The following is a 14493-nucleotide window of genomic DNA, read 5'->3' on the forward strand; positions in this document are numbered from 1 at the left end:
CTGATGCCTTTTACTCTTAGGAAACTGAGAGGTTGTCTACCCTGGCTTTGTTTTAACATCTTGCACATGTCTGGGATCACTTAGGGAGAAACAAATGGTTTGTCTGTGCCAACAAGGGTTTTCAAGGAGCTGCAGAAGAACTGAGTTTACAGAGAAATGCAAATGCAGAAACTCAGCAAGTGGCTGCTCAGTCTGGGCTGATCAAAGTGGAAAACAGCTCAAAAAGTGAAAGGTAAAAGGAAAAGGAGAAACCTATAGACTATAGAATCATAGAAAGGTTTGGGTTAGAAGGGACCTTCAAGATCATCTAGTTCCAACCCCCCTGCATTGGCACAGACACCTCCCACTACACCAGGTTGGTCCAAGCCCCATCCAATGTGCCCTTGAACAATTCCTGACCTAATGCCATGGGGAAAGCAGTGTCAAAAGGCCAGGGATACAGTTAAGAAGCTCATTTTAGCTTCTGATTTCTAGGTGAGCTTGGTGAGTTGTCCTCCCCATCTCCTCTCTGTGGAGGTTTGGGTGGGTTGTGGCAGATGGCAACGTGCAGCCAGGCTTGGGTTGTAGCTGGGTGGAGAGGGCAAAGATTGCAGTTGATACAGTCAATACACTGGACACTTGCATGGTAGCTATTACAAGAGTTCACCCAACCAATTTCTTTTTCCTCTGAAAACAAAATGTTAATTTTCAGTTTGACTTTTGTTTGATTCTCCCGCAGTTCAAGTCTCCTGGAGCTGGGCACAGGGGGAAATGCATCAAAATGAATCAAAATTCCCATCAAATACTTTTTCCTCTGGAATTAAAAATGTGCTGCCTTCCAGCCAACTGCCATTTGCTGTGGTATTTATTTGTGCTAGTAAGGAAACTGGCAATTGTGTTTTTTAGATAAAAGGAGCCAGTGCAGCCTTGTGCCATTAACTTGTCAGAGCTGAGCAGGTGAAGCCTGGAGCACTTCTGCAAAGTGGTTCTCACCAGCCCCATTTAAAAGAAAAACTCACCTGCAAGAGAAAGGGATAAAATCTGCAATGCAATAGATCAGATAGACTGATTTAAAGTAGTTGATCTTGATTTTGTTTTTTACACTTGAGCCAGCTTTCCTCTACTAGAAAGAGGAAGCTTGGAAATGGTGCTTGTAAGTGGAGGAAGAGGAGAACTCACTGGAGCAAATTTCTTGCTCTAATGTATGTAATGGAGACTGGGCAGGTGCTTTAGGGGACAGTAATGTTCTGTGTTCTCAGTGTAGAGGCTTACACAGGTAGCTGCTCTGGCAGTGGTGCCTCTGGCAAAGTCTCATCATCAGGGATGAAGTTTTCACCTCCTGACTACCACCAGTAGGGGAAGGAGAATGGGAAGAGCAGGGTAGAGGCTGGGCATGGGAGAGGTGAATGGATCTGTGCTTGGGCAACTTGTATTTGGGAAGAAGGCGATGGCAGAGCTGGGCTGGGCTACTCGGACTCACAGACACACACACCAAGTCCCCTCACTATGGATTTACTATTTCCATGCTCTTGCAAATATGCCAGGCTGGCTTTTTCCTGCCTTTCAACAACCAAGGCTGTGGGTAGGGTGGAGACCTTGTCCTGGCTGGAGGGAGGCAGAGCAGAGCAGACCCAAGATCCGTGACAGGCGCTGCTCATGCTAAGAAAAAGCTGCTCTCTTTGCTCCTTGGTTCCATCCATCTTTGCCTCCTACATCTTGTCTGATGCGCAGATTGCCTGTGGTGGGGACTGTCCCTGCAGTGGGGAGCTTGTCCTTAAACAGCTGCTCTGGTTCCCAAGCGGGGAGTGTCTGTGAAAGCAATTATCAGTAGCTGTCAGCTCAAGGAGTGTCTCTGATTCCAGTCAGATGTGAAAGCAATTATCAGTAGCTGTCAGCTCAGATCAAAATGTTTTTCATGAGCATGTTGGGGTGACTGATATTTCCTGGTTTCCCTGAATGAAGTTTGGTGCAGCACTCTCAGCCTATTGCATGGAAGGAATTACAGATGTAGTAATGGTCAAACCAAGTTACCTGACCTCCAGCTTAACCACAGAACCATCCTTTAGCCCTTTTCTCTGCCTTTTGGAGAATGCATAGGAGCTTGGGTGCCACATTCTCACCACTGGTCTGGTGGTCTTGGTGGAGAATTGTTAAAAAGAAGGTGCTGGTCAGTGTTAAAATGAAGTTCTGGAATGAAGCTATGTATGCTTGATCTGAAAATACTGCACAGGGTGGAAAGGCTTGTGGACAAGGGCTAATGGATTAAAACTGGAAGATGGTACATTTAGGTTAGACATTAGAAATAGATTTTTCACTGTGAGGTTGGTGAGACCCTGGCCCAGGTTGCCCAGGGAAGCTGTGGCTGCCCCATCCCTGGCAGTGTTGAAGGGCAGTTTGGATGGGGCTTGGAGCAACCTGGGCTGGTGGGAGGTGTCCCAGCCCATGCAGGGGGGTTGGATCTAAATGATCTTGAAGGTCCCTGCCAACCCAAACCAGCCTGTGATTCTGTGATAATGTGCTGGATTGACTGTGCAAAAAACAGAATTGCTTTAGATCATGATTAAAACTGTAATATAATTAAAACAAGCTGATAAGATGAAGCTAAAGTGACAAGATAAAGAAGCAGGGTATCCAAAAGGGGAAGGGGGAGACAGAACTGAAGGCAGGAGGGCATGAATTATAGATTGAAATCTGCACCAGCAGGTAAAGTCTTTGCATTTTCTTATCTGGGAAGGGGGAGGATGAATGAAGATGTGTACAGAATTATTAAGCAGCTTTATCATTGCATTGAAGTGAATAATTAGGCAATTAGGATTACTACAAGTTGGCAAAGTGTGAAGCCCAGGGGACTTGTGCTCCTGATTTCAGAGGCGGGTGTTGAGGGAAGAGGGGAAAAGCCTCTGGTGAGAGATTTGATGCTGTGCTCTGGGGAGGTGTAAAGGCAGAGCCTGGCTCTGGCACCCAGCACCCTGCAGCTACCAGAGCAAAAGGGGCTTCAAGAGACATGACCAATAGAGAATAACTTATTTGAAGCTGGACTGTCCTCTGATCAGCAACACGAAGCTGAAGGTGCCCAATAAGGGTTCAGGGAAGGAGAGCACACTCAGTGATGGTGCATGTGGATGCATTTTTCTCTGTGGTGGAGATGCACAGCAGCCATGGAAGTCACTGTGTAGTAAATGTTTTGTGTGCTTTTTGCAGACCTTTGCCCTCAGTTAACATTCCCTCTCCTTTCAGGTCAGTTGTTTGTAGCCAGACTTTGCAGGGTCATAAGCTGAGGATGCTGCAAGATCCCTGAGCAGAGCAGCAAGAGGTCAGACTGTTCTCTAGGAGGACAGTGTCAGCCTGTTTAGACTTGCAGTGAATATGATGTGTCACATTACCTTAATTTCATTTTTTTGGGGTCAGAAGTGTCAAATACAGGATTTTCCCCTGATGTAAATAATGCAAACACTTTGTTGTCAGATAGTCTTTTCAGCTGAACCTGGAGGCAGCTTCCAAACCACCTCTGCATTGATTCTCCATTGTGAATTATATCTGATCCCTGCTGTTGTAAAGAGGAGCTCCACAAAAATGAGAGTGATCAGCTTGGGTCATCGGGCTGAATCTATTCTTGATCAGGATGCAAAGCTGTAGGACACAGTGGAAAGAAGAGGGATGGGAACACAAGAGCTGTTTCCCATGAGGGTTAGTTTGGATTTATAGCATTGAAGAGTTCAGTGGTGAAAGGAGATGCTGGGCCACCCAGTCCCATACACTGCAGACCCTCAAATGTTACATATTGTCCCTCTCCTGAGCCTGCACCCTGAATTTGGCAAAACCCAAACTTCAGGAAGATTTTACTCACGGGGCTTTTTGACTCTCCCTTTAGACCAGGTTTCTCCAAGGAGGAGCCAAACAGGCTCCTGGTTACCTCTGTGGATTGACCTAACTTCTTCAGCTGGCGCTGTGGCATCTTAAGAGCTGGCTGCATATTTTCAAGGGGTAAAAATGACTATAAATATCATGGTGCATCTGAAACTGTCTGAAGTCAACCTGGGCTGCTCTGATGCCAATGCCAGGCAACCGTGCTCCTCCTCTGTGCTCCTGACCTGCTTAATCTTAAGCAATATGTGATTTAAAATGAATTTGCAGAGATGCAGACATTATATAAACCAATGAGGAAATGTCAGATTATGTATGTAATTTTCAGAAGTGCTCCACACTGATCTAACTCAGCTCACTGAGATAAAAATGAAGCTGAGGCAGAGAGTTTGGACTGGTCACTATCCTTAAAATGCCTTGGAAGAGGAACCAGAACTGCAGACTCATGTTAGGAATTTCACACTCAGAGGTGGTTGCCACTTGTTCAGAACGTTCTGTGATCAGGGAAGGAAAAAAAAAAAAAGGTGCTGAAAAATACATGGATTGGGATTTTTGTTATTCATAATTTGCTGGGCCTCACTGGCAAATCACTTGGTGTTTTCAGGGAGCTTTGCATTTTTAGGAGAAACTGCCATCCATAATGTTCCTTCTCCAAGACCAAGTTCAGAATATTAATTATGGGTAATGATGCATAATTACAGTGTGTAGTCCAGAAATAATTGATGGTAGCCATTTAGCACGGATAATAATTCTAACTTGAAAAAATGCTTTCTATCCTACCCAGAACCAGTAGTGGCCACATATGGTTGAAGCACTGGAGCATTAAACACTTAGTTTTAGTGAAACAGTGGCTTGTAATTTCCTTAGAGGTATTAAAAGGTGTTTGGCTGAGAGAGTTGGGGTGTTCAGCCTGGAGAAGAGAAGGCTCCAGGGAGACCTTAGGGCACCTTCCAGTGCCTGAAGGGGCTCCAGGAAAGCTGGGGAGGGACTTTTCACCCAAGAGAGTAGTGAGAGGGCAGGGGTGATAGTTTTAAACTGGAGGAGGGGAGATTTAGGTTAGACATTAGGAAGAAATTCTTTAGTGTGAGGGTGGTGAGACCCTGGCCCAGGTTGCCCAGGGAAGCTGTGGCTGCCCCATCCCTGGCAGTGTTGAAGGGCAGGTTGGATGGGGCTTGGAGCAACCTGGTCTGGTGGGAGGTGTCCCTGCCCATGCAGGGGGGTTGCTCCCTTCCAGCCCAAACCAGTCTGTGTTTCTATGATTCTATAAAACTGTTTTGTCCATTAGTGTTATTCAAGTGTTGGTAATTCTCAGTAATCCAGTGCTCCTTGGCTCACCATGGCCCCAGCCCAGCTGGCTGCAAGCCGGGAGGTGCAGGACCACGGCTGCAGGTGCTTCATGCTCTCTGCTCCCACCTGGGAGACCTGGACCTGTTGCTTCTGCCCACCACTGCTGTCTTGATGGGACATTGAAGTAAAACCAGCATTTTGACCTCCGACAGCCTTCGCCTTCTGAATTTGGGACCATTATTTTCCTCTAGCACTGGCTTTCACCCAGCCAGCTTGTGACTGTGCTAGAACATTCTCAGAGGGGTGTCCAGTCTGGAGACCTTAGAGGTATTAAAAGGTGTTTGGCTGAGAGAGTTGGGGTGTTCAGCCTGGAGAAGAGAAGGCTCCAGGGAGACCTTAGGGCACCTTCCAGTGCCTGAAGGGGCTTCAGGAAAGCTGGGGAGGGGCTTTTTACAAGGTTAGGGAGTGAGACGACAAGGGGGAATGGTTTTAAACTGAATGAGGGGAGATGAAGGTTAGACATTAGTAAGAAATTCTTTAGTATGAGGGTGGTGAGACCCTGGCCCAGGTTGCCCAGAGAAGCTGTGGCTGCCCCATCCCTGGCAGTGTTGAAGGGCAGGTTGGATGGGGCTTGGAGCAACCTGGTCTGGTGGGAGGTGTCCCTGCCCATGCAGGGGGGTTGCTCCCTTCCAGCCCAAACCAGTCTGTGTTTCTATGATTCTATAAAACTGTTTTGTCCATTAGTGTTATTCAAGTGTTGGTAATTCTCAGTAATCCAGTGCTCCTTGGCTCACCATGGCCCCAGCCCAGCTGGCTGCAAGCCGGGAGGTGCAGGACCACGGCTGCAGGTGCTTCATGCTCTCTGCTCCCACCTGGGAGACCTGGACCTGTTGCTTCTGCCCACCACTGCTGTCTTGATGGGACATTGAAGTAAAACCAGCATTTTGACCTCCGACAGCCTTCGCCTTCTGAATTTGGGACCATTATTTTCCTCTAGCACTGGCTTTCACCCAGCCAGCTTGTGACTGTGCTAGAACATTCTCAGAGGGGTGTCCAGTCTGGAGAAGAACTCGTGTTGTGTTTGTTTCTCTGTGGCTTGGACTGATTCACAAGGGCATCTGCCACGTGCTCTGCAGGGCTGAGAACAAGGTTGGTTGTCATAATAAGCAATTGTATAAATAGCAAATAAAGGTTTGTCCCAATGGACGTGCTGCTGTTGCTTTGTGGGGCAGAGAGGAATGAAACCTGAATTTGTGTTTGTCAGAAGTCAGGAGTAGAATATTATTAGATCAGCTCCTGCCCGTGACTGGTCAGGAATAGTCTGGAGTTCCTTGGTGCTTTAGAGGCACTGTTGTTGTTCAGCTGCAAGAAAGTGGGTCAACTATTGATGAGATCACCCATCCCAGCTCATTATTGTGAAAGGTATGGAAAACCAGGCTTTGTGCTGAGCTGGCTTTGGGGCCAAGTGGGCATCCCAGTGGCTTGAACTGGCTGCAGGCACATACCATGTGCACCTGTGTGTACATGTGTGTGCACGTGTAGCTGTCTGGATGTGCAGGGAGGAGAACATCAGCCCAAAGCTCCAAAATGTGCAGGGTGATTTGGAAGCTGTGCCTGCTCTTGTGTGACTGTGAGTCACTCTCAACAGTCCTCCTGGGACCCTGGATTAAAACACAGTCATATTGTTAAACATGCGAGTCGTGCTAGGGCTCTTTGGCAAGAATGTTGGGATTAATTCCTTTGGCTTGCAATACCCTTGGGTTTAAATGAATTTTCCTGGTGTTTGGTCTCTCCTGTGTCTGTCAGTAAGGCAGCAGCAGCGTGGCAGCTCTGGGTGATGTTTACACCCAGTGTTTGTTGTGGTGTTACGTCTAGAATCCCAGCTGAGAAACCTTGCCCAGGGGGACTGTGTGTTTCCCTCCTCTTCTCTGTTCCATGGGGAGTGACATTCAAGGCCTGCAGGCCTGGGCTGGCAGAGGATGGTGCTGATGGCACCTTCCTAAATTGAGTTTACTACAGCTGAGTCCATGCAGGTCAGGACTAATGGTGGGAAGAGGTAATAAAAGATCTCTTGTCCCCTTCTAGTGCTGTGGGTGTCTGTCTCCTGGATAACTTAGTTTTTTGCTCATCTACCTGTCAGAGATAAATGAGTTTGTGTGCATGTGCCTTGGCCTCTTTCACATTTGTTTCACTTCCAGGTTATTTGGGACCCTTCTGTTTGGAAAGTGTTCTGTTACCAGAAGTTAAAAAGGGAGTATTCAAATCACTTTGAACATGTTCAAATGATGCAGTTGAATTCAGTGATGCTGCCATCTGGGCTGAGCCTTATTACCTCCCAGCTGCTGTGCTTCTCTGTGTTGAACCTCAGGCATGAAAAGGGCATTTACTGATGCTGCACCTTCCCACCCACAGGAAGGCTCTGATTTCAGTAGGATGGTTACCCTGAGTGGTGTGTGTGCATTAGACAGGTTCTAACACTGCTAACACAGGCTGTGAAGGGAGCTTCTATGAAAAAGCAGGCTTGGAAATAGGGGCTCTCTCCATAAGTGGTGTGTTAACATCTGGGGTCTAATGTACCCTGGGAGAAGTGCTCTTCAGATGAAGGTTGGTGCATCCCAGAGTCCTCTTGTGCCTCCTGCAGACACAGAAATCCTTCACCAGGGCTTAAAACACAGCTACCAGACTCTGCAAAAAACCCAACATTTGGCTGTTTGTCTCCCTTTTACCTGTGGGCAGGAGTTTGTTAAAACATTAGTGGGTATCTCAAAGGCTGGACATTTTGTCTCCAGTGCAGTGCAGACAAATCCAGTTGCCTGTGGAGTTAATGAGTCGTGCAATCACTGCTAATAAGCATTTGGAGCTCTGTGGGATGAGCTGAGTATTTTACCCCAAAGCACATGCCATGAAAGGGTATTTTTGGGTATCATATTCACGGGACTTAACATTATCTGGTGCCTTCCCAGACCAGGCAGAAGTTGCTTCCAGAAAAGCAGGGGAATAAAAGACAGGATGGGGCTTGGAGCAACCTGGTCTAGTGGGAGGTGTCCCTGCCCATGGCAGGGGGGTTGGAACTAGATGGTCTTGAAGGTCCCTTCCAAGCCAAACCATCTGTGATTCTATGAAATAGCACTTTTTTAGGCACCATTCCAGGCTATGCCAAAGAGAGGGAAGAATCTGTGGAGGAGGCTAGTGGAAGGGTGTAGCAATGATCTAAGTTTTTGTCACACAGGGTGTGTGTGTGAAGTGCTGCTTAAAACTCCTCAACCTGAAATAATTGTTTTTTTCTCTTTTAATCACTCTGAAGATGTGAATTGCACAGGCAAAAGCAAGTGTCTTGCCTGCCAAAGTGCTTGAAGTTTCTCTTGCTGATTTGCTGCATTTGCTTTTTCATGAATGAGAAGGGAGGAAATCTAATGAAAAGTGTTATCAGCTTGTCAACTCAATTAGTGTCTGTTTTAATACTATGATTATCATTCGATCCTAATTAATGTAAGTAACATGATTACAGCTTTTTTGTCTTTTTTTTTTTCAGTGAGAAGCTGGATGGAGAAGCTGAAAGATAAGGTAGGAGGCTCAGTGTTTCAATGACTGTAAAAGCAAAACCATTTTTATTTGCAGGAATAAACTCTTGTCGGTGCAGTCAATTATCTCTACAAAGACAATTGAAAAGGGGCTTAAAATTTTCTCTGGGAGGCAATGAACCAGATGCTGCTGCTGTTTTCCATGGTGTCCATCCACTGTGCATCCCTGATGAGTAGCAACTAAGAGCAGAGTGAGGGACAGGGGCATTTGATGGACTTTTCTGCACTAGGAAATAATCTCTTCAGATTATCAGAGTTATATATTTTTTTTATCACCCTCTCATTTACCTCCATCCCTTTCCTCAAGGTCCTAAGCTTGGTTGTAGATCTAAACCAAGAGGATCTTGTGATCCTCTGTGGTGAGAGGCTCTGTGCCACACCATGGCCTCTGGATGAGACATTTCCTGCCTGTTCATTCAAGAAGATCTGCTGATTCCTGGGAGGAAACACAGCAAACACAGAAAGACTGAGGAGATGACAGACCCTGATCTTTTATCCCTGGTGTTAGAGGGTGGTGGTTCCTGGAATGAAGAAGGAAGGGCTATGCCAGCCACAGTCAGTGATGCCTTTTTAGCTCCTGCTACCCTAGGGGAAATATTAACATTTTGAAATGGCTGCGAAACCTTCCAAATGTTGTGTTGATGATGGCAAAGCTGTGAAGGTAGAAAGGAGGTGACTTTAAGGTGTTTAAAGACAAGAACATTTTGTGACTCAACAGGGCTTGGAATTTTTTTAATAGAGTCAGAGTTAATAGAAAAAATAAAACAACAACAAACAGCACAGGGAATAATGGCTCAACAGGAAACTCCAGCCCCTGAAAATACTTCTCTAAGCATGAGCAGATTGTCCCCCAAGAAGCTCAGCCTTTCTGTGTGGTACCCACCAAATTTCAGCAGCACTTTACCATCACAACTGACCAGAGGGCTGCAGTCTGAGTATCTCTTTTCCAGGACTGGGGACTGGAGGGGTTTAAGGTGGGTTCCTGCCCAGCCCTTGTTGAGTTGCTTTTCTGCCTACAATAGGAAGGAGACATGTCTAGTGTCATCTATGCTCATAGCAGAGCACCTTGGCCTGGGATTCAGCCAGAGCGAGTGCTGGAAGGACAGAGAATGGTTTTCCCAACGAAGGTAAAAAGCAGACACCAAGACTGGTTGAGTGCCTGGGGTGCCTGGAGTGTGCACGGGTCACTTGCTCATGCCAGACCTTCCCCAGCCAGCACAGCACGAGCTCAGGGGCATCAGGCACCTTCTCACTGCAGCTGTAACTTCTTTCCTCTTGGCACCTTGTTGGCTACCTCTGTCCTTCCCCATTGCAGGGTGGGGGTGCGTGGTCCAGACTCCAAGAGAATTGCTCTGGAGGGTCTGAATGTCTTGCAGGTAGATGTTGGACCGCATGGCAGTGCCCAGCACAAGCACTGGTGTAACTAGAGATCTGCTAGTGGCCTCTCAAAGAGAACCTCAGCCCTGAGCCACCTCCTCCCCTGGGAAGTGGCAGAGGTGCAGAGGCAGATATTTCACCTTGCTCACCTTTTCCCCTAGAAAAGCTCCACAAAACCCACTCCCCCACCCCCAGCTGAATGTTGGTGAAGCAAATCACTCCCAAATAAACCTGCTCACCCCTTTTCCTTCTCTTCCTTATTGATCTTAGCAGCACCAGTTGTGTCCTCTCTGTCCTCTCTGTTTCATAATCCCTCCATCCAGAAGAGGATTCCAGCACCTGACTGCCCCATCCCAGAGAGATGTGTCCTCCTGTGTCCATCAGGGCTGCCCTGCTGGGAGAGAGGAGGGTTTGGGGACTGTGGGACCAGGAGCATGGGTCAGTGACAGATTTATGTCTGGTCTCCTGGAAACACTGGGCAAATGTTGTGTTTGGTATGCCAAACAGTGGGCGTGAGGTTTCTCTGGAGGTCTCTGTTGTTATCTCAAAGTCCAGTGGAGCAAGGAAGGTCATGGATTGGCTGTATAAGCATCCCTAGGATCTGTAAGGAAGCTGCATCTTCCTTATGGGCAAGGGGTGAAAACGTGGCTTTGGAGCTGCCTGGGGAATGGGGTTTCCTATCAGGTAAGAGCAGAAACCCTCATGACTGTGGGACAGTGGGGGCTGGGAGAACAGGTCCTGGCCCTGTCAGTCTTTTGGGGAGAAATCCTTGGCTGGCTGTGGAGAGAAGCCTGTAAAGTGCCAGGGGCTGGCCAGGGGTCATAAAGGCTTGTGGAGGAGCCAGTTTGTTCACTGTGCTAAAACTGGTGGTTTCTGCTGCAGAAACTCAGCTGAGCAGCAGCTAGAGAGAGATTTCCAGTCTCCCCTCAGTGCCCACGCCAGCAGCAAACTTCCAGAAATAGCAAACTCAGGCTGCACTAATTAGGTCACCCAATTAAAGCACTTGAACTGCCTCGCAGGGATAGAGGCTTTGAGCTGTGTTCTCACTAACCTCCTTTTTCGGGGCCTGGAGTGCAGGGACACAGCTCCCATCCCAGCTCCTGGGCTCAGCAGGGCTGGATGTTCTGGGAGGACCTTCAGGGGACCCGCACGGTGCAGCTGGACGTCCCTCAAGCCTTGGGATCCAGGCACAAAGGTGTTATAGCACCAAGCAGGATCTGGAGGGGATTTTGGGAGAGCAAAGCAGCCCACGTGAGCACTGTGTCTTATTTTCATTCTCCAGGTAAACACCTGTAGGCAGGGCAGTGCCCACAGAACAGCTTTTCCCCACACCCCTCCTCAGGGGATTCTGGAAGCAGAGCAGTGATGGTGTGTGTGTTGTTGAGCTGTGTTGCAGTTTGGGAATGTAGATGAGCAGTTGTGAGCAACGGGCTGAGGCTGGCTGAGAGCAGCCTGAGAGCCTCTCCATTGTGCACGTGTCCCTTGGCAGGTGTGAAATCTCTTTTTGGGGAGTGTAGATGGTGAAGGGCAAAGCTGTGGTGGCAGAGCAGGGGACTCCTGGTGTGGTGTGAATGGAGGCAGAGCTAATGAGGGAGGGAGCTCACCCCTCACTGCCCCCAGCCTGAGTTAGCAGAGGGTGCTGAGGAAATCTGGCACTGTGGAACATGGGTTGATTTTCATTTCAAACAGCAAATTGGAAAACAACGAGCACTTGGGAATATTTTCCAAAGGATTTTAAGTGTTTGCATATGTGATGTTAAATATTTCAAAGTGTGATTTTAAATTATCCGTGGTGAATTTTGGGGTTTTTTGAATTGGCTGAGGCAAACATATGGATCACAGGTATGGAATTGGCAGGGCCAGGAAGGGGACTCTGCCCCTCTGCTCTGCTCTGGTGAAACCCCAGCTGGAGTGCTGTGTACAGCTCTGGAGCCCTCAGCACAGGAAAGACTTGGAGCTGTTGGAGGAAGGTCCAGAGAAGGGCTACAAAGATGATCCCAGGGCTGGAGCAGCTCTGCTCTGCAGACTGAGAGAGTTGGGGTGTTCAGCCTGGAGAAGAGAAGGCTCCAGGGAGACCTTAGAGCACCTTCCAGTGCCTGAAGGGGCTCCAGGAAAGCTGGGGGGCCTCTTTGGCCTCAGCTCCTCTGCCTATGGGTGGGTGCAGGGGGCTGTGAGCAGAGGGTGCTGGGGCACTCTGCTCTGCACCATTCAGCACCAGGCTGCTGGTCCGGATTAGTGCCATGAAGTGTGATGGGAGCTCCTGGCAATCTGGGCTGAGCTCTGTTGAGCATGGCCAGGCACAGACCTGGGCCTTGGTTTATGCTGGTAGTACGTGGTGAATTTTGGGGTTTTTTGAATTGGCTGAGGCAAACATATGGATCACAGGTATGGAATTGGCAGGGCCAGGAAGGGGACTCTGCCCCTCTGCTCTGCTCTGGTGAAACCCCAGCTGGAGTGCTGTGTACAGCTCTGGAGCCCTCAGCACAGGAAAGACTTGGAGCTGTTGGAGGAAGGTCCAGAGAAGGGCTACAAAGATGATTCCAGGGCTGGAGCAGCCCTGTGGGCCAGTGTCTCACTACCTTCCCACTAAATAATTTCTTCCTAATGTCTAACCTTAAACTCCCCTCTTTCAGATTAAAACCATCCCCCTCATCCTATCCCTCCCTGCCCTTGTCCCAAGCCCCTCCCCAGCTTTCCTGGAGCCCCTTCAGGCACTGGAAGGTGCTCTCAGGTCTCCCTGGAGCCTTCTCTTCTCCAGGCTGAACACCCCAACTCTCCCAGCCTGTCTCTAGAGCAGAGCTGCTCCAGCCCTTCGATCATCTCTGTGGCCTCTGGGCTCTCCAGAAGATCCATATCCTTCCTGTGTTGGGGAAAGGTCTTTTTTGTGGCTCAGGATTGCCTGCCCTTGGCATCTGAGGTTTTCCTCTACCCTTGCACCCATATGAACAGGCACTTCTCCCCGCCACTAGTTGCTCTGCACCAAGATCACTTCCCCTCCTGAAGGCAGGCAAACACCACAGTGTCTCTGCTGTCTCAGGGCAGTGTCTGTTAATAAAAGCAGATGGTGAGTGAGCTGTGGTGGTTACCAGCTTCATCCTGGAGTGGGGCTGGTTGGGGCCTTGCTTAGCAATCCTTGAAGCAGGGTTAATCCCACGCAGGTGTGTGACAGGGACTCAAATACAGTAAACCTGGATGAAAGCAGAAAGGGGATCTATTGCAGTCCTGGGCAGATGAAAAACAACTCTGAAAGAATGGTTTGGAGTGCTGTTCTGCTTGTCTCTTTTCCACACAGGCAGGATACATGTCGGGGATGCTGGTTCCTGTGGGAGTGGGGATAGCTGGGGCCCTCTTTATCCTGGGAGCTCTCTACAGCATCAAGATCATGAATCGCCGAAGGAGAAATGGCTCAAAGAGACATAAAAGAAAGGTACGGCAAAGGAAAACCCCAACCCCACCCACTTTCCAGTTAACCGTTGGGGCTGGAAAGCCAGCACAGCTTGGTGATGGTTTGTCTGGGTTGAAGTGTTGGGTAGAACCCGGGGGGAACCCAAATGCTCTTCATTTCCTTTCTGCCCCTGGAGGGGGCAGAACTTTTCATGTTGGTTCTCTTCCCTCAGCAGCGGGAATTCAACAGCATGCAGGACCGGGTCATGCTCCTCGCCGACAGCTCCGAAGATGAGTTTTGAATGGAACTGCAGTGCCCTTGGGATAGACTTTTGGAAGGAGGGAGGAGGAGGAAAAGAACAAGCAAGTCCCTGCAGCCTGGCTGCTCTCTGCTGATCCCGCCGCGGGTCCCGCCCCGGGTGACCGGCATGTCCTGCTCTACGTGTCCCACACAGTCATGTTTGTTTTCAGACAGTAGTGAGATTCCACATCCCAATCCAGAGCCTCATCCAGACCCACAGCACCTCTGGTTACAGCTGGAGCTGATGCGTATGGATTCTTCTTGTCCCTGTAATCCTTGGTGTCCTGTTTTGGTCCTGGCTGCAGTAATTTCATCCTAACAGTAGCTCTCACCTAACCCAGGCATGGGAATCTTTCCTGTGAATGAATTCTGTCCAATCTCTTCATTTTAAGTGTTACATTACCTGAGCTAGAGTTTGTTAGTGCTAAGATTAGCTGCTCTGCTTAATTAATGAGTTATATACTTGAACTGTATCCCTTGTCACCTGAGAGGTGCCCATGTACAGTGTTGTTGGTACAGTTGGAAGCACATTTCTGCACTTGGTTCCCCCACTCTCAGCCCCATCTTTCTTCCTTCAGCTCTGCTCCACGCTGCTTAGAGACCCACAGGAATGGCCCCAACACTTGATTCACAACAAAAATCCTAGTCCCTTTTCAACCAGCACTGTCTGTTACAGCACAATAAATACCAGCTCTCACCTCCTGATGGACAGTCCTGCAT

The 14493-nt window shown here is 48.6% G+C and overlaps 1 protein-coding gene across 1 annotated transcript in view; it reads left to right on the forward strand.

Annotated features, from left to right (window-relative positions):
* Window positions 1-13774, forward strand: part of LOC104387664 (chromosome unknown open reading frame, human C14orf37) — a 67498-nt gene extending 53724 nt beyond the window's left edge. The window contains exons 5-7 of the mRNA XM_009996447.1: window positions 8663-8694; window positions 13381-13515; window positions 13706-13774. Of these exons, the coding sequence (XP_009994749.1) occupies window positions 8663-8694; window positions 13381-13515; window positions 13706-13774 (236 nt within the window). The remainder of the gene's footprint in view (window positions 1-8662; window positions 8695-13380; window positions 13516-13705) is intronic.
* Window positions 13775-14493: the final 719 nt, after the last annotated feature.

This window comes from Chaetura pelagica, unplaced genomic scaffold, assembly GCF_000747805.2.
Source record: "Chaetura pelagica isolate M959 unplaced genomic scaffold, ChaPel_1.0 scaffold274, whole genome shotgun sequence".
NCBI lineage: Eukaryota > Metazoa > Chordata > Aves > Apodiformes > Apodidae > Chaetura > Chaetura pelagica.